This window comes from Pipistrellus kuhlii, unplaced genomic scaffold, assembly GCF_014108245.1.
Source record: "Pipistrellus kuhlii isolate mPipKuh1 unplaced genomic scaffold, mPipKuh1.p scaffold_m20_p_78, whole genome shotgun sequence".
Classification (NCBI taxonomy): Eukaryota; Metazoa; Chordata; class Mammalia; order Chiroptera; family Vespertilionidae; genus Pipistrellus; species Pipistrellus kuhlii.
This window is the reverse complement of record NW_023425582.1, coordinates 814,632-839,594: the sequence shown is the minus strand read 5'-3', so window position 1 is coordinate 839,594 and position 24,963 is coordinate 814,632. Positions and strand designations below refer to the sequence as shown.

Here is a 24,963-nt window from a genome sequence, read left to right as displayed (position 1 = left end):
CACCGGGCCCCCCAAAGCCATTACACACAGTCACACGGCCCCCCAAAGCCGTTACACACAGTCACCGGGCCCCCCAAAGCCGTTACACACAGTCACCCGGCCCCCCAAAGCCGTTACACACAGTCACACGGCCCCTGAACGCCTTTACACACAGACACACGGCCCCCCAAAGCCATTACACACAGTCACCCGGCCCCCCAAAGCTGTTACACACAGTCACCCGGCCTCCCAAAGCCGTTACACACAGTCACCCGGCCCCCCAAAGCCGTTACACACAGTCACCGGCCCCCCAAAGCCGTTACACACAGTCACACGGCCCATGAACGCCGTTACACACAGTCACCCAGCCCCCCAAAGCCGTTACACACAGTCACACGGCCCCTGAACGCCGTTACACACAGTCACCCAGCCCCCAAAGCCGTTACACACAGTCACACGGCCCCTGAACGCCGTTACACACAGTCACCCGGCCTCCCAAAGCCATTACACACAGTCACACGGCCCCCCAAAGCCGTTACACACAGTCACCGGGCCCCCCAAAGCCGTTACACACAGTCACCCGGCCCCCCAAAGCCGTTACACACAGTCACCCGGCCCCCCAAAGCCATTACACACAGTCACACGGCCCCCCAAAGCCGTTACACACAGTCACCGGGCCCCCCAAAGCCATTACACACAGTCACACGGCCCCCCAAAGCCGTTACACACAGTCACCGGGCCCCCCAAAGCCGTTACACACAGTCACCCGGCCCCCCAAAGCCGTTACACACAGTCACACGGCCCCTGAACGCCTTTACACACAGACACACGGCCCCCCAAAGCCATTACACACAGTCACCCGGCCCCCCAAAGCTGTTACACACAGTCACCCGGCCTCCCAAAGCCGTTACACACAGTCACCCGGCCCCCCAAAGCCGTTACACACAGTCACCCGGCCCCCCAAAGCCGTTACACACAGTCACACGGCCCATGAACGCCGTTACACACAGTCACCCGGCCCCTGAACGCCGTTACACACAGTCACACGGCCCCCCCAAAGCCGTTACACACAGTCACACGGCCCCTGAACGCCGTTACACACAGTCACCCGGCCTCCCAAAGCCATTACACACAGTCACACGGCCCCCCAAAGCCGTTACACACAGTCACCGGGCCCCCCAAAGCTGTTACACACAGTCACCCGGCCCCCCAAAGCCGTTACACACAGTCACCCGGCCCCCCAAAGCCATTACACACAGTCACACGGCCCCCCAAAGCCGTTACACACAGTCACCGGGCCCCCCAAAGCCATTACACACAGTCACACGGCCCCCCCAAAGCCGTTACACACAGTCACCGGGCCCCCCAAAGCCGTTACACACAGTCACCCGGCCCCCCAAAGCCGTTACACACAGTCACACGGCCCCTGAACGCCTTTACACACAGACACACGGCCCCCCAAAGCCGTTACACACAGTCACCCGGCCCCCCAAAGCTGTTACACACAGTCACCCGGCCTCCCAAAGCCGTTACACACAGTCACCCGGCCCCCCAAAGCCGTTACACACAGTCACACGGCCCCTGAACGCCGTTACACACAGTCACCCGGCCCCCCAAAGCCGTTACACAGAGTCACACGGCCCCTGAACGCCGTTACACACAGTCACCCGGCCCCCCAAAGCCGTATACACAGTCCCACAGCCCCTGAACGCTGTTACACACAGTCACCCGGCCCCTGAACACCGTTACACACAGTCACCCGGCCCCTGAACGCCATTACACACAGTCACCCGGCCCCTGAACGCCGTTACACACAGTCACCCGGCTCCCCAAAGCCGTTACACACAGTCACACGGCCCCTGAACGCCGTTACACACAGTCACCCGGCCCCCCAAAGCCGTATACACAGTCCCACAGCCCCTGAACGCCGTTACACACAGTCATCTGGCCCTCAGATGCCGTTATAAAAGTTCACCTGGCCCCCCAAAGCCGCTATAGACAGTCCCATGGCCCCCCAAAGCCGTTACACACAGTCACACGGCCCCTGAACGCCTTTACACACAGACACACGGCCCCCCAAAGCCATTACACACAGTCACCCGGCCCCCCAAAGCCGTTACACACAGTCACCGGCCCCTGAACACCGTTACACACAGTCACACGGCCCCTGAACGCCGTTACACACAGTCACACGGCCCCCCAAAGCCATTACACACAGTCACCCGGCCCCCCAAAGCCGTTACACACAGTCACCGGCCCCTGAACACCGTTACACACAGTCACACGGCCCCTGAACGCCGTTACACACAGACACACGGCCCCCCAAAGCCATTACACACAGACACACGGCCCCTGAACGCCGTTACACACAGTCACCCGGCCCCCCAAAGCCGTTACACACAGTCACACGGCCCCCCAAAGCCGTTACACACAGTCACACGGCCTCCCAAAGCCGTTACACACAGTCACACGGCCCCCCCAAAGCCGTTACACACAGTCACACGGCCTCCCAAAGCCGTTACACACAGTCACACGGCCCCTGAACGCCGTTACACACAGTCACCCGGCCCCCCAAAGCCGTTACACACAGTCACCCGGCCCCCCAAAGCCGTTACACACAGACACACGGCCCCCCAAAGCCATTACACACAGTCACCCGGGCCCCCAAAGCCATTACACACAGACACACGGCCCCTGAACGCTGTTACACACAGACACACGGCCCCCCAAAGCCATTACACACAGTCACCCGGCCCCCCAAAGCCGTTACACACAGACACACGGCCCCCCAAAGCCATTACACACAGTCACCCGGGCCCCCAAAGCCATTACACACAGACACACGGCCCCTGAACGCTGTTACACACAGTCACACGGCCCCCCAAAGCCGTTACACAGAGTCACACGGCCCCCCAAAGCCATTACACACAGACACACGGCCCCTGAACGCCGTTACACACAGTCACACGGCCCCCCAAAGCCATTACACACAGTCACACGGCCCCTGAACGCCATTACACACAGTCACCTGGCCCCCCAAAGCCGTTACACACAGTCACACGGCCCCTGAACGCCGTTACACACAGTCACACGGCCCCTGAACGCCGTTACACACAGTCACCCGGGCCTCGGCAGGAGACAGCCCCCAGCCCTGATCTGAAGTCCGGTGCCGCCCGCGTGCTGCCTGGGCCCCCAGCCCCTGGGGCTCTGAGAACACAGGTCGGCACAGGAAGCCCTGAGGTGGGGTTCGCTCACCGGAGCCGGGGGACAGGGGGGAGCTCTATGTCATTCAGGGAAACGTCTAAACTGAGAGGAGCGTCACCCGGAGCCCAGGCACGAGTCCCTGGTCTTCTCTGCCACGGGGCAGCCGGCCAGGCTCACAGACGGCCTCAGCAGGTCCGAGAGCGAACGCAGCCCGTGCTCACGGAACTGTGCGCCCCCCTGGAGGAGACCCCGGTGCCCCCCCTGGAGGAGACCCTGGTGTGCCCCCCCGGCGGAGACCCTGGTGCGCCCCCACGGCGGAGACCCTGGTGCGCCCCCACGGCGGAGACCCTGGTGTGCCCCCACGGCGGAGACCCTGGTGCGCCCCCCTGGCGGGGACCCCGGTGTGCCCCCCTGGCGGGGACCCCGGTGCGCCCCCCTGGCGGAGACCCTGGTGCGCCCCCCTGGCGGAGACCCTGGTGCCCCCCTGGCGGAGACCCCGGTGCCCCCCTGGCGGAGACCCCGGTGCCCCCCTGGAGGAGACCCTGGTGCGCCCCCCTGGCGGGGACCCTGGTGCGCCCCCCTGGAGGAGACCCCGGTGTGCCCCCCTGGCGGAGACCCTGGTGCGCCCCCACGGCGGAGACCCTGGTGTGCCCCCCTGGCGGAGACCCTGGTGTGCCCCCCTGGCGGAGACCCTGGTGCGCCCCCCTGGCGGAGACCCTGGTGCGCCCCCCTGGCGGAGACCCTGGTGCGCCCCCCTGGCGGAGACCCCGGAGGAAGGACAGTGGGATCAATCATGAACAGGAGTGCAGCCTGGCGGGCGGGAGGGGTCTCCTCCGGCCTTGGGGTGTCGTAGGCGGGAGCACCCCAGGCCCCTGCCCACAGCCTGGCCCCCGGCCCTGGGAGCTGGCCCAGGGCATCTCTCAGTTGAACTTGAACTGGAGTCCCTACAGACCGTCCCAGCCGCCAGCTGAGGACCCACTGCTCGGTGCCCGCAGGGTGTCCTCAGGATGAGGGGGAGAAGGGGTGCAGGCCTAAGCGTGCACATCTGGCTCCGTCCGGGATGCGGACGGCTGTGCGGTGATGGCCAGTGGTTGCCACCCGGGCCCAGTGTGGGGTCTAGGGGGGTAGACAACAGGTCCTCTGAGGCCGCTGTGGACAGATGCTTCCTCTGTGAGTGTGTGCGGAGCACAGGCCTCGGAGAGGGGCTGTCTGTGTGCAGGAGGCCATTGGTGTTTGCATTACATGCGTTTGGAGGGCGGTGATTGACAAATCCCTGCTGATCAGCCTGAGCGGCGTCCCCTCCCGTCTCCAGCCTCCCCAGTACCTGGAGGGCGAGATCACCGCCCCTGCCACGAAAGCTACAGAGCCTCACAGAGCACGCCCCTCCCACCCCCTCCGCCAGCCGCCCTGCCGGGGCACGGCCTCAGGCAAGGCCTGGCTGGCACAGCCTCAGGGGTGTGCAGGGACGGTGCTGAGAGTCCGTATTAACGTTCTCAGCCCAGCGAACGCCGTGACCGTGTGAGCGACGCAGGCGAATGTCTGCAGGTGCGATGGCCTCAGCATCTGTGCGCGTGTCACATCCTCCGCTGGGCACATTACACCCTACCTACGTCGAGGTCATTACATCCCACATCGTGCACATTAAACCCCACGCCGGGCACCAGAATCATCACGCTGCCCGTCCACCTCAGTGAGGGTGAGGAGAGGACAGGACACACAACCGCACCCGGAGGGCGGCCGCAGGGCTGTCCCATCCCAGGGCGGCTCTGGGCGGGCTCCCAGCCAGGGGCGGTGGACACACCACCCAGCACCCGCCGGTCCGCACCAGCCGCCAGATGGAAGGGCGCCGCCGGAGGCCGCTGGCCCAGCCCCCGTGCGGCGCCCGCAGAGGCCAGAGGCGGCCTTACCTTGTCGGGGTCCGAGGCGGTGATGACCCACACGCAGTGGGCGTTGTCCTCGTACTGCACTGGGTAGTTGGGCGAGGTGATGGTGCCGCTGGGCCCCCGCAGGTTGGAGCCGCAGGTCCGAGCTGCGAACACAGAGAGAGTGACTTTCCCCACCCGCCTCCGAGGGAGGGACAGCGCGGAGCTCGTCCGGCGGCTGGGGACCGGCTCCTGAGCTCGCTGCCAGCGGGCGCCGCCCAGCAGGACCCGGTGTGCAGCCGCCACGGAAACAAACTCTCTCTCCGGCCCCCGTGCCCGCCGGCCTGTCCTCAGGATGGCCAGTGGTGGCAGCGCCGTGGACGGTGGCACCTCAGTGAGCCCAGCCTGTGTGACTCGCGGGCGGCTGTGCGCGCCTCGGTGGCCCTCGGGTGGGCACGGCGGAGTGGACGGCGCGGTGCAGGGACGCAGGCCCAGGTCACCGTCTCAACCAAACCATGTGTCACACCACCCCGGCCAAGCTCCGGCCCCAGCTGGTCCCTCCGGCTGCACACGGGGCAGCCTGCCATGTCCCCCTCAGGCTGCAGGTTCCCGGGCAGCCAGTGCACACAGGAGCCTCAACAGCATGTCCGCGTTTAAAGGAAGAAAGTGGAAATCGTGGCTCCAGCCCGGCTGGTGTGGCTCAGTGGTGGAACCAGGAGGCCACGGTTCAATTCCTGGTCAGGACACATGCCTGGGTTGTGGGCTGGATCCTCAGGAGGGGGCGTGCAGGAGGCGGCCTACCAGTGATTCTCTCTCATCATTGGTGTTTCTCTTTCCCTTTCCCTTCCTCTCACTGAAATCACTATATATATATATATATATATATATAAATAACACTTTGGAATATAAAACACTTCACCTGACCTGCTCTGTAGGAAGGAGGTATTTTCCTTTCCAACCCATAGATGATACCAGGAAATCCAATGTCAGCCTGAACCCGTTTTGACATTGATCATTTAAACACAGCTTGAGAAAGTAAGAAACACGTTTCACAAGTGATAATGCACAGGAGAGATCAGCTTCATTTCCCTAAAATCCATCAGGCAAACCGACTGAACCATCACCAGGACCTGGCCGGCGTGGCTCAGGGGCCGAACGTCGACCTATGAACCAGGAGGTCCCAGTTCGATTCCTGGTCAAGACACATGTCCGGGTGGCTGCTCAATCCCTGGTGTGGGGCGTGCAGGAGGCATCCGATCGATGTTCTCTCTCATCATTAATGCTTCTCTCTCTCCCTCTCTCCCTTCTCTAAAATCTATTTTAAAAAAAACAAACAAACCACAAAACAGAACAGGGTTCTGTGTTCCGAGGGCGGTATGGGGAGGGGTCTGAGAAACCCTGCCCTCCAGCTGTGGCTCACCGCCCGGGGAGCCATTTCTCCTTTCCACTTAGATCGCCACAGAAAGAACAGAAATGCTGCCTGCCCCCCAGACCCTCCTCTCCGTTCGGGACTGCTCACCTGCAGGCCTGGTGTTCTGTGAACATGAATCCTGTGCCCTCGGAGACGGTGCCCTCCTGGCCACCATCACCGTCATGCCCAGGCCTACAGCTGTCCACGCGTAAACGGGAATGGGACGGAGCCCATGGGAATGGGAAGGAGCACATGTACCATGGAGGCTTTCCAGAGACGTGGCTGCAGACACACGTGCTCAGCCTCAGAAGCTTCTCCTCCCCTCCTGGCCCACCTGCCTGGGGTGCGGACACCACCTGGGGCCACAGGGAGGGCCCGGCATGGGGAGGGCGGCGTGTGGGGACAGCGTCCTCTCTGACACGGAGCTCCCGTCCTGCCTGCCACTGCCCGGCTCGGACCTGCCTCGTAGGACAGCAGCTCTCCCTCGCTGATCCCCCTGACCTCACTCCAAGGAGCTCCTCTCCCTGTCCTTGAGGAGAGTCAGGGTGTCTGCTCCCGTTGTGTGTCTAATGGTTCATTATCCACAGGCCGGAACCGTCGGCCCCCAGCGGGGCCCCTGGCCATGGCCCCGCACAGCCAGGGAGCTCTGGACAGCGCGTGGCCTGAGACCCACGTCTTCCACGTGAGCGCTTCTGAGAACGGCTGCGGCGATGACTGCTCTTCATTGCAGAACGTGAGCAGACACGCTGAGCGAGAACGGCGGGTGAGGCGACGACCACGAAGGGGCCTCCTGTTTAGGCAACACGAGTGCCTCCCGGCCAGAGGAGACGGGAGGAACAGCTGACGCTCTGCCTCTGGGTCCGAAAGACGGACGTGGGGGCCGGAGCAGCCAGGAGCTTCTCACGAGACCCCAAACCAAGCCATCTGCCCCCCAGGGGCCCGTGGGGGAGCTTTACTCCAGGAAACTGGGACCTGGGCACAGGGAGGCTCGGCGGGTGGGGGAGACCGCCTGTTCTCATCGCCCTCCGAGCGGAGTGGAGGCTGAGCGCAGTGTGTGTGTGTGTGTGTGTGGGGGGGGGGGGGCTGAGGCCTGGGTGGGGCAGCTGCGGGCTGAGGGCTAACGCCTGAGGCTTCATGCCCCGCAGCGTCTGACGAGGCGGGTCCTGAGACGGGTCTGCTTGCTGTGAGATCAGGGCGGAGGGAGAGCAAAGGCCCATCAGTCAGACAGGAGTGAGGAGCGCCCTCCACACCTTCCTTTGTGTCAGACAGAATGACGAGCACTGTCTGGCCGGGCCTGCTACCGCCGTGACAGATGCTCCGGAGGGGAAGGCAGGAGCGCGGGAAGGAAGGAAAGTGCGTTAATTTCCTCGGGGGGAGCCATCATACCTGGGCTCCGTCCTCATTGACGGCCAGAACATCATCTATCCCATCCGGGGCGGAACATACACTTCCTGCAGCTCCGACAGCCTGCGAGATCACACTGAGGAGGGCGCCACCCACAGGGCGGGCCAGGGCCACAGATGTCTGACTGGAGATGCCTGCTTCCTCACACGATCACCCGCCAGCTGCCACGCCACGCCACACCACACCACGCCACACTCTGCCCTCGGTGCAGGCGTACTGCCCAGCTCTGTGCCCTACACGTACAACACCACAAGTGTAACTGACAGCCAAGGGGTCCGGCCGCCTGTCGCTACCTGAGCCACTACAGCAGGAGCAGGGTTGGATGCTATATGAGCATTCATTCCAGTCCTGCCAGCATCAGGAGGAGCCCAGGTCACCCACACACATCTGCTCTGCCCCCACCTCCCACCAGCCCACTGCTAATGTCAGGGAGAAGGACAGAGGTTACCTGGGAAGCAGGCAGGAGGGTGTGCCAAATGGGCAGATTACAGGTAATGCGGGCTGGGGAATTGCAGAGGCCTGTGGGTGTGCAAAGGGCTGGTGGCTCTGGTCTCCGCAACAGGCCACTCATTTTCCCATGATCACAGGCAGCTCCTGGCGGGGAGGATGGGCTGCATTTCCAGGTGAGCTCCCTGGTCCCATACAACATCCAGCCAGGTGAGGATGCGCATTCTTTATTTTTTAATTTTTCAAAATATATATTTGTATTCATTTCAGAGAGAGGAAGGGAGAGGGAGAGATAGGAACATCAATGATGAGAGAATCATTGATCGGCTGCTGCCTGCACACTTTGCACTGGGGATGGAGCCTGTCACCCAGGCCTGTGCCCTGACCGGGAACTGAACCGTGACCTCCCAGTTCACAGGTCGATGCTCAGCCACTGAGCCACGCTGGCTGGCAGAATGTGCCTTCTTTAATCAGAACAAAATAATCAGAGTTAAAAACACATGATTAATATTTCTTATAATTAGAGCTGGTCCCCAGTATTCTATTTTGGCCCCCGTCATTCCCCCATGGCTATTTCTATCTTCTCATGGCTACGAGGTTAGTTTTAGAAGAAAAATATCAGCCTGTTGGATTCCAATTGCATCTGCCTTGAAAGCAGTTCTTGGGGATGGAATACAGCGGCTGCAGGACCTAAAAAGAGGAAGGCATTGACTACAGCAGTGAACACTCAGGCTACAGAATGTAAACACCAGAGAAATGAAAAAGAATTCCCGTAACCCGGACAGATTGGGTAACTCAAATCCATAAGACCTTCCTCACTGCTTTCCCTTGGAGCCGGTTTCCCTAATTTGCTGGATGTTGTGTGTTCTATTTATTGAGAATTGTCCAAAAGATTAAAATGGCACATTCCTTTAAATTCCTCACTCCTGTGGTTATGCTCCAAAAACAAATAATCTATTGCTGCCTGAGCCTCTAGCACTGCCTCCCTGGCCCGGCTCAGCCCTTGACTTATCCCCTGGGTAGCCCTGGAGGTGGCATTCCGGCTTTCACCGTGCCTCAGGCCAGCTGGATCGCTTCTGCATCAACGGAGCCAGCCATTACCGGCTCAACGAAAAGGGTCCTACGTTACCAAGGACGTTGGAAAATTATGTACATGCACATGTAATTATCACTGAAAAGCTTTATCATAAATCCTTCATTTTAGTTACATCTATTTATTATGTCTGAACAATTTTGAGATGTTAGAGCCAATTAGTATTACCCAAGGCATTTTCCTGGCAAGTTTTGTAACAGGAATAACTCGCTGGCCTCCAGTGGCTTTAATGTGGAAGCACTACTTTTAAAATTGTTCTTCCCGAGATGGGAGTGCCCCCCAGGCCCACTGCTGTTTTGAAGCCTGCTGGAGGGCACCCTAGGAAAAGACTTGGGGGGCTTGGAAGGTTTTGTTTCCTGAGTAGGCTGCATATAAGAAGAGATCTTAAAAACAGAAACAACAAACAAAAAACCCCAGTCAATAAGGGAATACTCTCAAAAGGGCGGGCTGGGACATTGGCCTTAGGATCTTGTCTCAGAGGAACCCAGGCTGGCATACGGGCTCTGAGTGGCACAAAGCCCACGCTGCAGAGACGGAGGGTTCCCCGTGTCCTTAAAACAGCAAAGAGCAAGCGAAACCCCCAAAAGACAGAAAGCAAGCAAAGAACACCAGGAACCACAGTTCCGTTACAGACAGACAGAGAAGAACTCTCACTAGCAAAGACTTTCTGGAACTGGTGACGTGAGGTTCCTGCACTCCAGGCCACAGGTCAACCTGCCACAAGCAGCGAGCCCACAGCAACACGGGAAGTGCCCCTTCCTTAAACAAATTAAACAAACAACAGAGACACAAAGCAACAGCCAACAACGGCACTCTTATATACAACTCGAGGCCCAGGGCATGAAATTCATGCATGGGTAGGTTCATGAGGCCTTCTGAGCAACCAGGGCCAATCTGTGGGCGACCGGTGGAGCGATCGGGGGTGTGGGGGTGGGGGGAGTAAGGGGAGGTGGGGGGTAGGCCCTGCTGGCACCTGCCTTGGCTGCCCTGGGGCCTGTGTCTGGGGGCAGCTCTTGCATTAAGCCTATGCCCCCTGGTGGTCAGTTGGCATCATAGCAATTGGTCATTCTACCGCTCATTCTGCCATTTTGTCGATTTGCATCTTAGGCTTTTGTTATATGGGATATTTACTCCAGGTCTGGCCAGCCTCAGACACCATGTGAAACAACCACCGAAGCAGAGCAATGTCTCTCATCCCAGAGGGGCCCAGACTGAGGCCTCAGGGACCAGGCGAGGACCACTGGAGCCCCCTTGAGCCCCAGAGCTGATCAGGCTCACCCAGACGAGAGGTGGTACGTGCCCCCTGCCATCACAGTACCGCCACGGGCCACGCATGCTTCCTGACAAGGAAGCCCAGGAGAGAGGCAGCAAGTGCTTCCTGTGCCGCACAAACATGCTTGATTCCTCCTACGAACACGCTTGATTCACCTTAGATCTCAGTGCGCTAACGAGGCTGGAGATTAGCTTAAGATCATTTACTAATAAAATAGCAGCTTGTGCGCCAGCTCATGCACCTTTGTCACGGATGTTGTTATCGGGGGGGACCTCTCCATGTCCTCACTGGCTGGGGATTTTCACCTTCTAGGATTTCGCACTCTGCAGAGGCCCCACCCTTTCTGGCAACAACCTCTGTTCCCAGGCACCTTCCCCACATCACCCTGACCTCACTGCATGTGCGCCCACCCCCTTCCTCCGGCCTCTCCCCCCAGTGGCCTCAGGAACAGGCGGGGGTTCCCTCGGGCAGTGACGTGGCAGTTGCCTGGGGAAGCCGCCCTGCCGATGCGCCTGTAACACCTGCCTCCCCTCTGCTCTGTTCCTGTTATTAATAACCAGCTTGTTACCATGGTAACAACATCAACTCCCAGGCAATCGCTCCACTGCCACTGAAGGCAATCCCTTTCACATCAGCAGGGACCCGGTTACATAAAACGTTCATACGTGTGCAGGCTGGGCATATAAACATACTCAGCTCACAGAAGGCCCCCACACACGAAATAAGCGTGTGTGAGTTTCAGTGACTCCATTTGCTTGTATTTCTTCTAAAATTTTAAATGATGTTTTAAATTGATTTAAGAGAGGAAGAGAGAGGGAGAGAGAGATACACACCTCAACGATGAGAGAGATTCATGGATCGGCTGCCTCCCGCACACCTCCCCCGCCCCGATGGGTCATCGAGCCTGCAGCCCGGGCATGTGCCCTGTCCGGGAATTGGACTGTGACCTCCTGTTCATGGGTCCATAGTTAACCCCTGAGCACACCAGCGGGGCTGAGTTTTTAAACCACACACCTCCCTGAAAATGCCTGCCTCCTTACGAACATCCAGGTGCTATTTCTGTTACCCACCATGTCCCCGTGAACAGATACTCCGTCGCCACGTCCAGCTCTGTCGCTGCACAGGGCTCTGTGCTTCCATCTCACGGAGGATTCAGAAGGACCTGGGGACCCTAAAGAAAGAGGGGTCCCGGTTGCGCCCCGCCCCCGCTCACCTCGGCAGAGGGGCCGGTGGTCGCTCCAGGCGGCCAGCGTCTCGGTGACCCGCTGGCAGGTGATGCTCTTGGAGCCCTGCAGCACGTAGCTGTCCTCGCAGGAGAACTGCACGCTGGCGCCGACCCTACGCGGCGAAAGGACAGAAAACAGCCCGTTAGGAGATACCGTCCCAGCCCTGCCGCCGTCCGTGCTGTCAAACCAACGTGAACCCTGAGCAACCGGCAGGGGTTCTGCACAGATGTACCGGGGCCTGAAGCAGAGGCCGCCTCGGGGGACACCACAGGGCTCCCAGTCTGCTCTGCAGCTGCATCACCACAGCCATAGGGCCTGGGCCGCCTTTGTGACACAGGAGCCGAGGGACGGCCTGAGGGTGGTGGCTGAAGCGGGGAGAAGGGGATGGGCAGTGTATCCCTAAGACAAACCCGGATGGATGCCATTCCCTCAAACAAGCATCTCACAGAAACAGGTCCAGATCACGAGGAAGTCAGCACAGGAAGGTGAGGGCTGCGTCGCTCTGGCCCAATAAAGCCTGTGGAAGAGCCGGCTTCATGGACCAGAGGCTGGCGCGGCGGTGGGTATGGGGGCAGGGAGGGGTCGGTAAAGAGCAGGCGCGAGGTTCAAGATGAGTCCCTTCCAGAGACTCGCTGTACGCACTGCCCTGACTGCCAACACCTCAACGTTTTTAAGAAGATAAATCGCCTGTTAAGTGTCTTGACCGTAATGAAGTCTATGAGAAAACACTTGCTCCACAGAAACAGGAACGTTCTCAGGAGAGAGTCTAGATTGTTGTCATAAACATTGGTTATAGTCAGAGGCAGGGCAGAGACGCTTGTCACAAAGCGTCTCACGGGAAAGCACCCTTTGGGTGGAAAGGAGTCCATTGGCCTCGAGTTAGACCCACGTCGGCTCTGGCTGCCAAGCGGTGCCTGAGACCTGGGCATCGGAGACAGGGGTGACGCGGTGACGCTGTGGGACCACGTGTAACAGGGCGCCAGCCCCTGTGAGGCCCCCTCAGGCCCGAAGGCACCCTGGCCGGGTGTGCGGGGGTGAGCGGGTTATCTCCCCCGGACAGGCCATGGCCGCAGGAGGACACTCCACACCAGCTTTCCGTTGCACAAGCCCTGAGCTCCGTGTTGAAAAAAGAAGGAAGAGCCTGGCCAGCAGAGCTGCGTGGCTGAGCATCGACCTCTGAACCAGGAAGTTATGGTTCCTTCCATTCCTGGTCAAGGCACCGCCTGGGATGGGGCTCTGTCTCCGGTGTGGGGTGTGCAGGAGGCAGCCAATCCATGATTCTCTCTCATCATCGTTGATGTTTCTATCTCTCTCCCTCTCTGAAATCAAAAAAATATGTACCGTATTTTTCGGACCATAAGACGCACCAGTTTTTAGAGAAGGGAAATGAAGAAAAAAAGATTCTGAAACAAATAGTGTCCTAAAATATTTTATGTGCATTAAAACCCAACATCACAGTCATAAACACATGTAATCAACCCTGTAAAGTAAACAGCAGCATTTAGAACCATTTTAGAGCCGGGCAAGCACACAGAGACCACACAGAGCCGGGCGAGTAAAAAAACTTTTTTTTTAAAGTATATGTGTAGGCTATATTTGGACCATAAGACGCAGGGACTTTTTCCCCCCACTTCTGGGGGAAAAAAGTGCATCTTATGGTCCGAAAAATACGGTGTGTGTGTGTGTGTGTGTGTGTGTGTATATGTGTGTGTGTGTATATATATATATATATATATATATATATATATATATATATATATAAATTTATTTTATTAAAAATATATATTATATAATAAAAGAGTGATATGCAAATTGACCATACCTCCACTACACCCACTAGCCATGCCCACCAGCCAATCAGAGGGAGTATGCAAATTAACCCCAACCAAGATGGCTGCAGGCACAGAGAGCAGGAGGGAAGCTTGGGTTTCTCTGGCAATGGAAGAAGCCAAGCTTTCCACCTGCCCTTGCAGGTCTAAGCCTCCACTCCAGGCTACAAAGTTTCAATTATAGAAGGTAAACAAATCTAAACAGAAATGGCAGTAGCCACAGAGCAAGCAGACGTCTTGGCTCCACTCCAGGCTACCAAATTTCAATTGTAGAAGGTAAATAAATTCCAGATACCAAGGCCTCTGCTTGGGTTACCAGGGGGCATGGCTGGCCTGCAAACCACCACAGGTCTCTCGCCCAGGCCACCCCAAACCCCAAAGGGATTCCCACCCTGATCTGGGACACCCTTCAGGGAAATCCAGCTGGCCCCCACCCATGCACCAGGCCTCTATCCTATCTAATAAAAGAGTAATATGCAGATTGACCATCACTCCAACACACAAGATGGCTGCCCCTATGTGGCCACAAGATGGCTGCCCCCATGTGGACACAAGATGGCGACCAGCTCAACAGTTCTGACTGCTAAACCAGAGCTGACCATGTCTTCGGGAGCTGCGGGTCCTCCTATAGCACAGAAAGCAGCTGCATGAAGAGGCAGGGCCATGGGCAGAGCCTTGCCTCACTGCCCTGCACCAGCATCTGCAGGTTCCCATCAGCCCCTGCCGCCGTCTCCGGCGCCTCAGAGCACGCTTTGTCTCACAGAGAGGGGTCGATGGGAAGAAAGCTGTCCCCACATTTATCTGGGTTCACATGAGAAAGCCCTGCACTTGGGGCTGTGCTTAGCTACCATTCCGTAGAGATAACACTGCAGTTAATACCTAGACTGTCTACGGAGAAAAATATTTCCAAAGAAGCAAGAAAAACAGCATCAATACAGTTGGATGAGGACTATTTTAGCAACTTAATAGTTGACTCTTTTCAAGTAAAAACAGCCCCAGATTACCTATAATTACAGTGCCCATGACAATGAGTTCTATCCACTCATCTTGACAATGTTGGCCATTGGGTTTGATTGTAAGAGTTTAGACAAAGCTGAATTGCCTTGCCTTCAGAACAGTCTGAGAAAGACTGTCAACAACTCAGACGAGCCTCCCTCTATCCAGAACACCACGTGGGCAGTGAGGGCAGCCGGGCCGTCCCCACCATCCTAGCGAGGGGCAGGGGACACTGACCCTGGCTGCGTCTCCTGGCTCGCCCACACACGCACTCCGGCTGCACCCTCATGCGGTGAAGGAGTCAGTGCACAGATACAGGCCCTGCCCGCCCGATGCCCATGGCACCACACAGTCCCAGGCTGCCAGCAGGATGGCAGGGAGCTTTTTTTTTTTTTTTTTTTTTTTAAATTTATTTTATTTTATTGATTTTCCACAGAGAAAAAGGGAGAGGGATAGAAAGCTAGAAACATCGATGAGAGAGAATCATCGACCAGCTGCCTCCTGCACACATCCTACCAGGGATGTGCCTGCAACCAATATATATGCCCTTGACCTTTCAGTCCACAGACCAACCAATGCTCTATCCGCTGAGCCACACCAGTATCAGCGGCAGGGAGCTTTAATGTCAGTTCAATAACGTCGATATCCGAATGGCATTTGACTTTTATGGTCGAAAAAATAAGGCCCAGGCTCACCGACCAGCTCAGGAGGGCCGTGCAAACTCAGAGACCCCATGACCACACAGAACGGTCTGCAATGAAACCTTAACTCAGAGCAGTTTATGGTGGGAGTCACGTCCTAGCCAGCATCTGGCCAGACAGAGGTCAGCTCCCACCTTTACGGAGTTGTCTTTCTGCTTCTACGGTAACGCCCCTGTGGGATGCGGGGTCCCTGTAGCTTCCCTTTTCCCGACCCCTCAGCATGCAAAAAAGGGCTGAGGACTATTTTAGCAACTGTTACCCTGTTCATGGCTGCCTGCTAACCGCGCTGCACCACCTGATTGAGAAAGCAGCTGTCCATCATCTCACTCTTACCCAATCCCAGAGGTTTCCGCTTTGCTTTCTCCCACCCCGGTGGTCAGCAAACTCATTAGCCAGCAGAGAGGCAAACCGCGGCCCACGAGCCACATGCGGCTCTGTTGATGAATGAGCTTGCTGACCCCTGGACTAGACTAAATGCATAGCCATGTTAATAAACGTGTAATAAAGGTGACGCCGCTGCTATTATATTCTGAAATGCGGGAGCACTGGAGAGCGTGGCCCGTGGGTGATGGCACTAAGCTATGCGTGGAGAAGGCAGTAATTCCATGTGGGCGCCAGCGGAACACGCTTTAGTGTTCATTGCTATGATTTAATTCCACATTCCAGGTGACACCTAAGTGGGTATCATTGGTCAATTTTTATGGCAGTTTAAATATGAATGAGCAGAATTGTTTAAGAAGCTATTAAAATATTCATTCCTTTTCCAACAGCATGTGAGGGCAGAAAGTTTTTAAAAATACTTTAGCCCTCCCGAAAACGCAGCATAGCCGATTGAATGCAAGAGTGGCTGTAAGTGCCGTATACAGTGTGACCACACTGGCAATGACCAAGACAAAGCCGGAGTGGTAGGCTCACGCAAGGCAAGCTGTTGTCAGAGCAATGGACACTTCCAACAGCAAAGACAGTCACTTTGTTGTATTGAAGATATGAATTTCTTTAAAAAATGTAATTTTAAACGTGCGTTTATCTAATAAAATGGCTTCAAAAATCCACGAAGCAAACACAGGTGAAGTACCAGGAGAGACAGACAGACCCCAGTGCCAGCAGGAGACCCCTGTGCTCTCTCAGGACACGGCGAGTGGCAAGAATGCCAGAGGGGCATTAACGGCTGGCACAGCTCCATCGACTGCCTCCCCATTAGACATTCTGTGCAGTTCTCCCCCGCCCCCTGTGACCCACTGCGAGTTCTCAGGGGACGTGACCTGTGTGCCGAGGTCAGGTATTTCTGGGCCAGACAATAACGATCAGTGAGTTCAAAAGAATGGGAGTCATATCAAGTGCCCTCTCTGAGCACCAAGACCCGTGGAAAATCCCCAGATATCTGGAAACGCTGAAATAACCCACGGATCAGAGACGTGGTCACCTGTATCCCATCGATGTCACATTTCCCTGTGCTTGCCGTTCTCAACAGAAACAAACCAGGGACACTGAACGTGTTTTGTTTTGAGAAGATCCACACACTGGCATTCTCCAGTGAGAGGGTCAGGTGAAGAGGACACAGGAACCGCCAACATCAGGAATGAGGACTGTGACATCATTAACGAGGGAAAGGGTGAGAAGGGAGTGTGATGAGTGATTTTGTGCCATTACATTTGACAACTCAGATAAAGTGAGAAAACTCCTTGAAATACGAACTGTCAAGCTCACTTGGCAGAGAACCGTGACCTGAGGAGGCCTGTCTGAGGAACGGAATTGAATTTGTAATTTAAGGACTTTCTCATGAGAAAATATCGATTCCAGATGGCTGCCCCGATGCATCTGCCAAAGTTAAATATATGTATATATACCAGTTCTGTACAAACTCTCCACGCTACTCAAGAAGAGAGACTACTTCTCAATTAATTTTATGAGACCAATTCTACTCTGATAGCAAAACCAGATTAAGTCATTACAAGAAAAGCGTGCAGGCCAGTATCTTTTCTGAACATATATGCAGACAATCTAAAAATATATATATCAAATGAGACCCAACAGTATATAAAAACCATACATCAAAACCAAATGAATTTCACCCCCAAGTGCAGAGTCAGGAAAATCTATGTCATGCCTCCGAACAAACCAAATAAACCCAAAGATCACATCCGTTGGTGTAGAAAAGCTTTGGACAACATGCTCTGCCCGTTTCAGATGGAAAGCTCCCAGTCACCTAAACATGGACAGGCACTTCCTCCACCTGGTGAAAGGAATCAATAAACAAGGTGAAACTAAAATCGCTCGGAAAGGTGAAAGCCAGAATGCTCTCACCTAAGATCGGAAGCGGGCAGGACGCCTCACTAAGTCTGTTCCCCTGCGGCCTGGGCTCCGCCCAGTGTCTTCGGCGACACAGGGACCAGAAGGCATTCCCGCTGGACAGACAGCGTTAAAACCGCCTGAGACTGCGCGAGCCGGGATCCCTGGGGCGCGAGTGCTGCGAACACAGGTCCCGTCCCCCCTCCTCACTGCTCCTGGCAGAGGTTGGCTCACTTCACAGGCTGACCCACCGCACGCCTTTCCTGCTTCCCTCTCAAAAACCAGGAGATTACAGGGAAGGAAACACGAGTCCCTGGCTCCCTGCGGTGTTTGATTGTGAAGCTTCCTCCAGAGATGTGTTCCCACCTTGAGTCATTTTGAAAAGGTTTACGTTTCTTTTATAGAAATACGTTTTTATTGCTTTCAGAGAGGAACAAAGAGGGAGAGGGAGATACAGCTCTCCATGAGAGAAAAATCACTCATCAGCTGCCTCCTGCACGCCCCCTCCTGGGAATCAGGCCAGACACCCAGGCCTGTGCTCTGGCCGGGGATCCAACTGTGACTTCCCTGTTCTCGGAGCCACACTGGGCAGGGAGGTTTACGTTTCTTGAAATAAATGGGAAGATGCAAATGCCCAAGCCAACAGCGCTGCTACCAGAACCACAATCACAACGCGCTGACTGAAAAGCAGCCTCTGGGTCATCATGACCCTCGTACGGTGAATCGCAGCATTTCCCAAGTGAAACGCACTGCAGGCCACTTACACTCATTAACACGAATGCTAATTTAATGAAATAATTATGAGGGGACAGTTAAATTTTTCCCCACCTACTTTTTTTTATTTTATTTTACGCATTAACCCAAATGCATTAGACTGTGAGGAGTGAACAAATGAAAACAGGGGGAAAACCTAGAGGTGCATTTTGATTATATAGTATACATTTTGAGTTAAGTTTTTAATATTGGGTCACGCAATGAAAGCTGTCAACCCCGGCATACCTGAAATTTGTCAGCATAAATGTAGAGTTCTACTAATAACATCGCTGCCTAATAACGAAGAAGCTGTATCTTTAAGTTGAAAGGGAAATAAAACCACACATTAGCAACGGCAAGCTCACATTTCGTGCGTTAGAAAACAATGTTCTGTTCAAAGCATGCCTGGATCTCCCACCTGAAGTCAGCTCCGGCTCGCCGCCCGAACTCCGGAATCCCCGGGTCTGGACACATGTCGGAGACCAGGGCTTCCCCTCCCTGGCTCACTGGAACGAGAGAGAGAGAACATGATTAGGATTCTGTGCAGCTCCTGGGGAAACGCCCAGGGAATCCATTTATATTAGGCAGATTGGGTTCTCAAGTTGCGGCTTAAAATGTTATTTCTTTAAGAATCAAGACAGCTGAGCTGCACTAAATTGAACCATTATTCTATATTTGGGAAACAAAGACCCCTTATCCCACGAGAGGGCTCCGTTTTATTGGTTTGAGCCCTCTGGGCTGGAGGTCTCTGTTACTGGCTCATCACGGCTGACTTTGTGGCAGGTTACGATGACTCGCATGACCAGGAAAGAGAGCTGCCCGTGAAGACGTCCAAGTTTATACAGAAGAGACTTCGCTCGTTCCCCAGGGAAGAAATGAGGATGCCAATTCCCGGTTAAGCCCTAGACGAGAGAGGTTTTGTCAAATGGCCCGTTATGCTTTAGCCACCAAACACGTTCACCACTGAACTTCACAGGCTTTGCTTTTCCCGCACCGATGGGCTGGTTCACCTCCTGCCAGCCCCGTGGAGCGCCGCTGCCCGGGTGGGGTGCTGTCCGGGCACAGGACACTGTTTAAGGACTCGTTTGCTTATCAGACAGAGTGGCTGCCACCCCAACACTCACCCCACCCTAGTAAACATCTCAATGCATTTTTGTTGATTTCAGAGAGGAAGAGAGAGGGAGAGAGAGAGATAGAAACATCCATGATGAGAGAGAATCATGGATCAACTGCCTCCTGCACGCCCCACACTGAGGAGGGAGCCCACAACCGGGGCCTGTGCCCTGACCCGGAATCGAACCGTGACCTCCAGGTTCATAGGTCGATGCTCAACCTCTGAGCCACGCTGGCCTGGCTCCCCTGGTCTGACTGTAATAAATCCTATAAGTATCTGCCAGGAGGAGTACACTCTATGGCCAGCCTTCTCCCCTGCCCTCGCCCTCGCCCCCGCTGCTCTGGAATCCTGGGCCCTGGGGACAGAGGGGTGGCAGGGCCAGCAGGAGGAGAGGAAGTCGCTGAGGGCATCTGGGAGAAATACCCCGTGGCTTTCTCTGGCAGAGAAACTTGTAGGCGTGAAAGGAGACTGACTGCGTGTCTGTGTCTGGAAAGATGTCTGCAGCCTAGAAAGTCCTCGGGCCAGAGAGAGGCTGGAGGTCAGCACCAGGAGAGGGCAGGTGACCTGCAGCCAGGAGGCCCCTGAGGGGGAGGGGTCTGGTCTTGGGGACAGAGAACCAGGAGGCTGGCTCCTGAGGGGGGGAGTGAGAGGGGGCTGGTCTCAGGGACGGGACACCAGAGGTGGGGGCTTTGTCACAGGGTCTCTGGAGGAATTTTGAAAACTGTAAAAGCTTCCGGGCCTCAGTGCTCAGCACCAGGCATGGCAGGCGAGACGGGTCTGTGTTCGCGAGGGAAGAGGAAAGGGCCATCATATGCACATAAGCTTTGCCAAACGCACGCCACTCTTTACGCGCGCCTTCCGTGGTCAGTGCGTGACTTAACCGTGGTCCCCCGGTCTCTCCCCACGGACGCCTGGGGGCGCCCGCTTCCATTCACCTGTCGGGCGCTCAGGGCCTGAGGCTCCCAAAGGCACACACACATGAGACGGAACCACTCTGCTGAGCAAACTGCCTTCAGCCTCCCCTCCGCCTCCTCCTGAGACTCATTAACGGCCGCAGGTCCGGAGTGAGCTGGCAGCGCTGCCCGCAGAGGGAGGAACAATGAGCTGCTAACAATAGAGCTGGGTCCCAGCGGCATCTCATTCCTGCCAGCCCCGGAGCTGAGGAGGATGGTGCGGGGATGAGGCACAGGGTTCCTGTGTGCGTGGTAGGCTCCGTGGCTGTGTTCTCTGCGGGTCCCTCTGAGGTGAGAGCAGGCAGGACTGGGTCCCTGGGTGAGGTCATTTTTGGTGCAAAGAAAGGGCGTCTGGGGCAGGGAGGAGGGCTGGCAGATCTGCTCCCTGCAGGCGCCCCGTCAGGCCGCTGGCATTCCGGAGGGCGCACTGCTGCTACATCCACCCGCCACCCCACACCCACATCAGAACTCCGGCTCAGGAAATCACTAGGCCTGGCCTGTGTGGAGGTCACTGGTTCCATTCCCGGGTGGCAGGCTCCACCCCCAGTAGGGGGCGTGCGAGAGGCAGCCGAACAATGTTCTCTCTCCTCATTGATGTTTCTCTCTCTCCCTCTCCCTTCCTCTCCGACATCAATAAAAAAATAATATTTTTGAAAAAGAAATAATTGAGACAGCTCCTTTCAGCAATGCCAGCTATAAAGCTATTTATAACCATCTCAGTATAATAACATCAGAGACCTGGACGCAGGCCAAGCTCCCAACAACAGAAAACTGATTCAATTAATGGGGATACAGCCGCACAATGGAGAGCCGCTCAGCCAGCGAAATGTGCTTAAAAGAATGTTTGTCCACACGGAGAAATATTCACAACAGATCCAGTACAAAGCAAGGCCCAACAGAGACAGCTAGACAGTATTTTGTCGTCTACGGGGAAATCTGACACGCACACAACAAAAGCCACGCCATATCCCCTTCTATTAGCTGTGTCTCCGCGTCGCATAATTGGTGGCTTTTGCTAAACAGCTTGTTTCTTATTTGCATTTCCCATGTCCTCCAGGCCCACACTGCTTTGTAATGAAGAGCCCAAACAAAAATCTACTTTGATTAAAAAAAAAAAAAAAAAAAATTGAACGCCCTCATTTGAAAATCAGAGAAAACTGCTTCCATTAAGAGAGTAATCACTTCCTTTGGAGATGTAAATAAAAACCTTGTGGTTGGTAATTCGGGTCCAGGGGGAAGGGGACACCTCGGGACGTAGGGCTGTCCCCCGAGCCTCACTGGGGGCCCAGGCTGCAGCTAGGAAGCCGCTGACCGTGAGTGACTCTGAGGCTCCCGCCAAATGCATCCTCAAGGGCCGCTCTGCCTGGTCTCAGCCTCACTAGGCCTTTTGCAGGCAGAGCTTCCAACATGGCCCCTGCTTCCTGGGGGTGGGGGGGATGGAGGTGTCCCAGGGCCACAACCCTGCCCCTTCCATCTCCCCTTCATGCATCTGCCTGGCCCCCTCCTCACCAGCCTATCCCTCTCTGACTCAGTGTGGGGCAGTGGGGGGGGGCAGGGGGGATCTGTCTGGGTCCTGGGGAGGGGCAGGGATGGGGCAGGGATGGGGCAGGGATGGGGATGGAATCCACACCAATCCTGGGGAGCTACACACTGTGCTCTGCGACTTTTCCCCAGCTTCTGCTGCCTGCTGTGCCGAGGCCTACGTGTGCCGAGCCAGCACAGTCAGGGATGAGCCCGAGGAGGGCCGGTGAAGGACTGAAGAAAAGACAGACGAGAGAATACAGCTGGGGCCCGGTGGATCTCCCAGGCCTGGATGAGGACACAAAAGACCCAGGCTGCAAGTGATGCTTTATTTTAAATACATTTTTATTGATTTCAGAGAGGAAAGGAGAGGAAGGGAGGGAAAGACAGAAACATCAGCGATGACAGAGAATCATTGATCGGCTGTCTCCTGCATGGCCCCTACTGGCGACGAGCCCACAACCCAGGCATGTGCCCTAATCGAACCCGGGACCCTTCCGTCCGCAGGCTGACGCTCTATCCACTGAGCCAAACCAGCGAGGGCCCGGTGCTTGATTTTATAGTCTGATTAAAACAAGGGTAGATGAACACGAACACAAAGGTTCCTGTTCTGGCAGCACTTGCTGCACCTCCCACAGCCCATTAGCTGCTTAGGAAGGAACGAGCGAGACTACCAGGTCAGGCTTAATTATGCTGGGAGAGCTCTGCTGTCCCCGCTGGGACTTGTCTGTGGCTCTGCCAAAGGTCAGCCTGAGGCCTGACCCAGAGCTGCTCCCTACCCCCAGGGTCCAGAGGGGCTGCAGGAAGGTGAACCCCGCTCCCGTGTGTGATCTTGGCGAAGATTTTAATGACTTTTCCTGAGGCAAGTTCCTCTCTGGGCAGCCCCTGCTGACCTCAATGCACACGTCGGTCAGACCACAGGTCCCCCCCTTGTTGCTATTATCCTGTTTAGTGCTGCCTGCTGCCTGTCCTGCACCACATAGGGAGAGAAGCATGTGTCCATCATCTCACTTTTACCCAATCCCAGAGGTTTCCCCCTTGATTCCTTCCGCCTCCCCAACCCATCACCAGTGAGTTCCTGTGACCCACCCAGGCCCCCTCCTCTGACTGTAATGTTTAAAACAAGGTGAAACCCGCTGTTCTCCGGAGCATCGTCTCAATCCACTGAGATTCTGCTTCCCGGCAACTGGCAACGATTTGGCTCAAATAAACTCACACACATGCTTTACAAGTTTGAGTGCTTTCTGCATGTGCTCTGTGTTTACACAGGGATCAGCCTGCCACAGGGGCCTTCGGGGAGGCAGTGATGTCTCATCCTAATACAACATAAGGTCCGGGGGCAGCCCAGAGAGTCAGCGCCGGATGCCGTCAGCAGAGCCTTGAATCAACAGCGGATTCAGTGAAATGCAATGTGACCAACAGCAGTGAGCATGGGTACGAGAGCACACATATCCCTTCTCCTGTCCTTGGGCCTCTCTCTCCCACCTGGGAGAGGCTCTGCGTCATCACATTTTACACACCGTGGCACTATCTCAATACGCCCTCTCTTCCCTGCCCATCTTGCTCCAGCTTACACACATACGTGCCAGGACTCCGCCTTCTGTGTCTGGCAGGCGTGATGGAGAGACATGGGATCACGAGTGAGACCAGAGCCCCAGGGCAGTGAGGAGGCCAGTGGAGAGCGTGTGTGGAGAGAGGGTCGGAGAAGCGGTCCGAACACACACTTGTCCCAAACACAGAGCCAGGGTTTCAAAGAAGAACAAAGAGGCCATTCCCTCCAGAGCGAGAGGAACTGCAGAGCATCCCCAGACCAACAGAGTGGAGGGGAGGGCCTCTCTTCCGGGTGAGGGAGATGACCCGGCAGTCAGGGGAAAATGACACCCCCATCACACCTCTGCTGCTGCCACTGCTGATAGCTCAAGCCTTGGCTGGCCCTGGTTACCTGAGCCTCAGGTGGCCCTGGGCAGCTGCGGGGGGTGTAGGGGGTTGGGGGGGTGAGGATGGGTCTTGCCACACAGAGGGGTTGAGGGGACTGGGCACCACCATCTTGTGGCTATGGGCGTCGCTGTGTGTTTGTGATGGTGTGACGGCTAATTTGCATATTCCATCTTTATTCGATAGGATTACAATGTTTGTCTTTCTCCCGAGATAGTTCTCTGCTCCGGTTTCCTGTCAATCACATCAGTGCTTTCCTCAAAGCCTGTAACTTTGGGCAGAATGGAAATTGGAGGGGGGGGGGGTAGGGGAAGCCGGGCCCTCAACACATCCCACGAGACGTTTGCAGGGAGGGGTCCATAGCATCAGTTTTTTTATTTTTTATGAGGAAATAGCAGGAAGTGCGAGGGCTCTGTGCTATTTTCTCTTCCATCAAGTCAGTGACCCCGGAAAATGGGGCCCTTCTCTCTCCTCTCCATTAAACCAGGAAGCTGTACATGCCCATGTCCCTTCCTCTCATCGTGGCGTGAGCACAGATTCCAGGGATACGTCCAGGAGGACACGTACGAACACCACTGGCCACAGCTCTCCCGAGGGCCAGGGCTCCGCTGGGTGAGGACTCATCACTGAGGCCACGAGCCACACATCCTGTCCCCAGGCTGACTCTCAGAGACTGAGATTCCACGGAAACGTTGCATTTCACCAGGACTCCGTCTTGTCTGCCTGTGCATCACACATGCATTGCACTTTTAAAGATTCATTTTGTATTTGTATGTGTACAGGGTGGGGCTAACGTCGGCTTACGGTTGTGAGTACGTGAAACAGTTTATTCTTGCACAACGATCCATTAGATACTTCACTATTTCCCATACAAGCAACTGTAAATCTCCTTTTGCCACCTCCTACATGTTTGAAGTACACACTCACAAATACATGCACGTGTGTGTGTGCGTGTGTGTGTGTGTGTATATTT

The 24,963-nt window shown here is 55.9% G+C and overlaps 1 protein-coding gene across 2 annotated transcripts in view; it reads right to left on the bottom strand.

Annotated features, from left to right (window-relative positions):
* Positions 1-24,963, bottom strand: part of CSMD1 (CUB and Sushi multiple domains 1) — a 605,853-nt gene that overhangs the window by 180,537 nt on the left and 400,353 nt on the right. For both annotated transcript variants that reach the window (XM_045576232.1, XM_045576234.1), the window contains exons 8-10: positions 18,886-18,973; positions 11,887-12,011; positions 5,091-5,212 (exon numbers count right to left, since the gene is read on the bottom strand). In XM_045576232.1, coding sequence (XP_045432188.1) covers positions 5,091-5,212; positions 11,887-12,011; positions 18,886-18,973 — 335 coding nt within the window. The remainder of the gene's footprint in view (positions 1-5,090; positions 5,213-11,886; positions 12,012-18,885; positions 18,974-24,963) is intronic.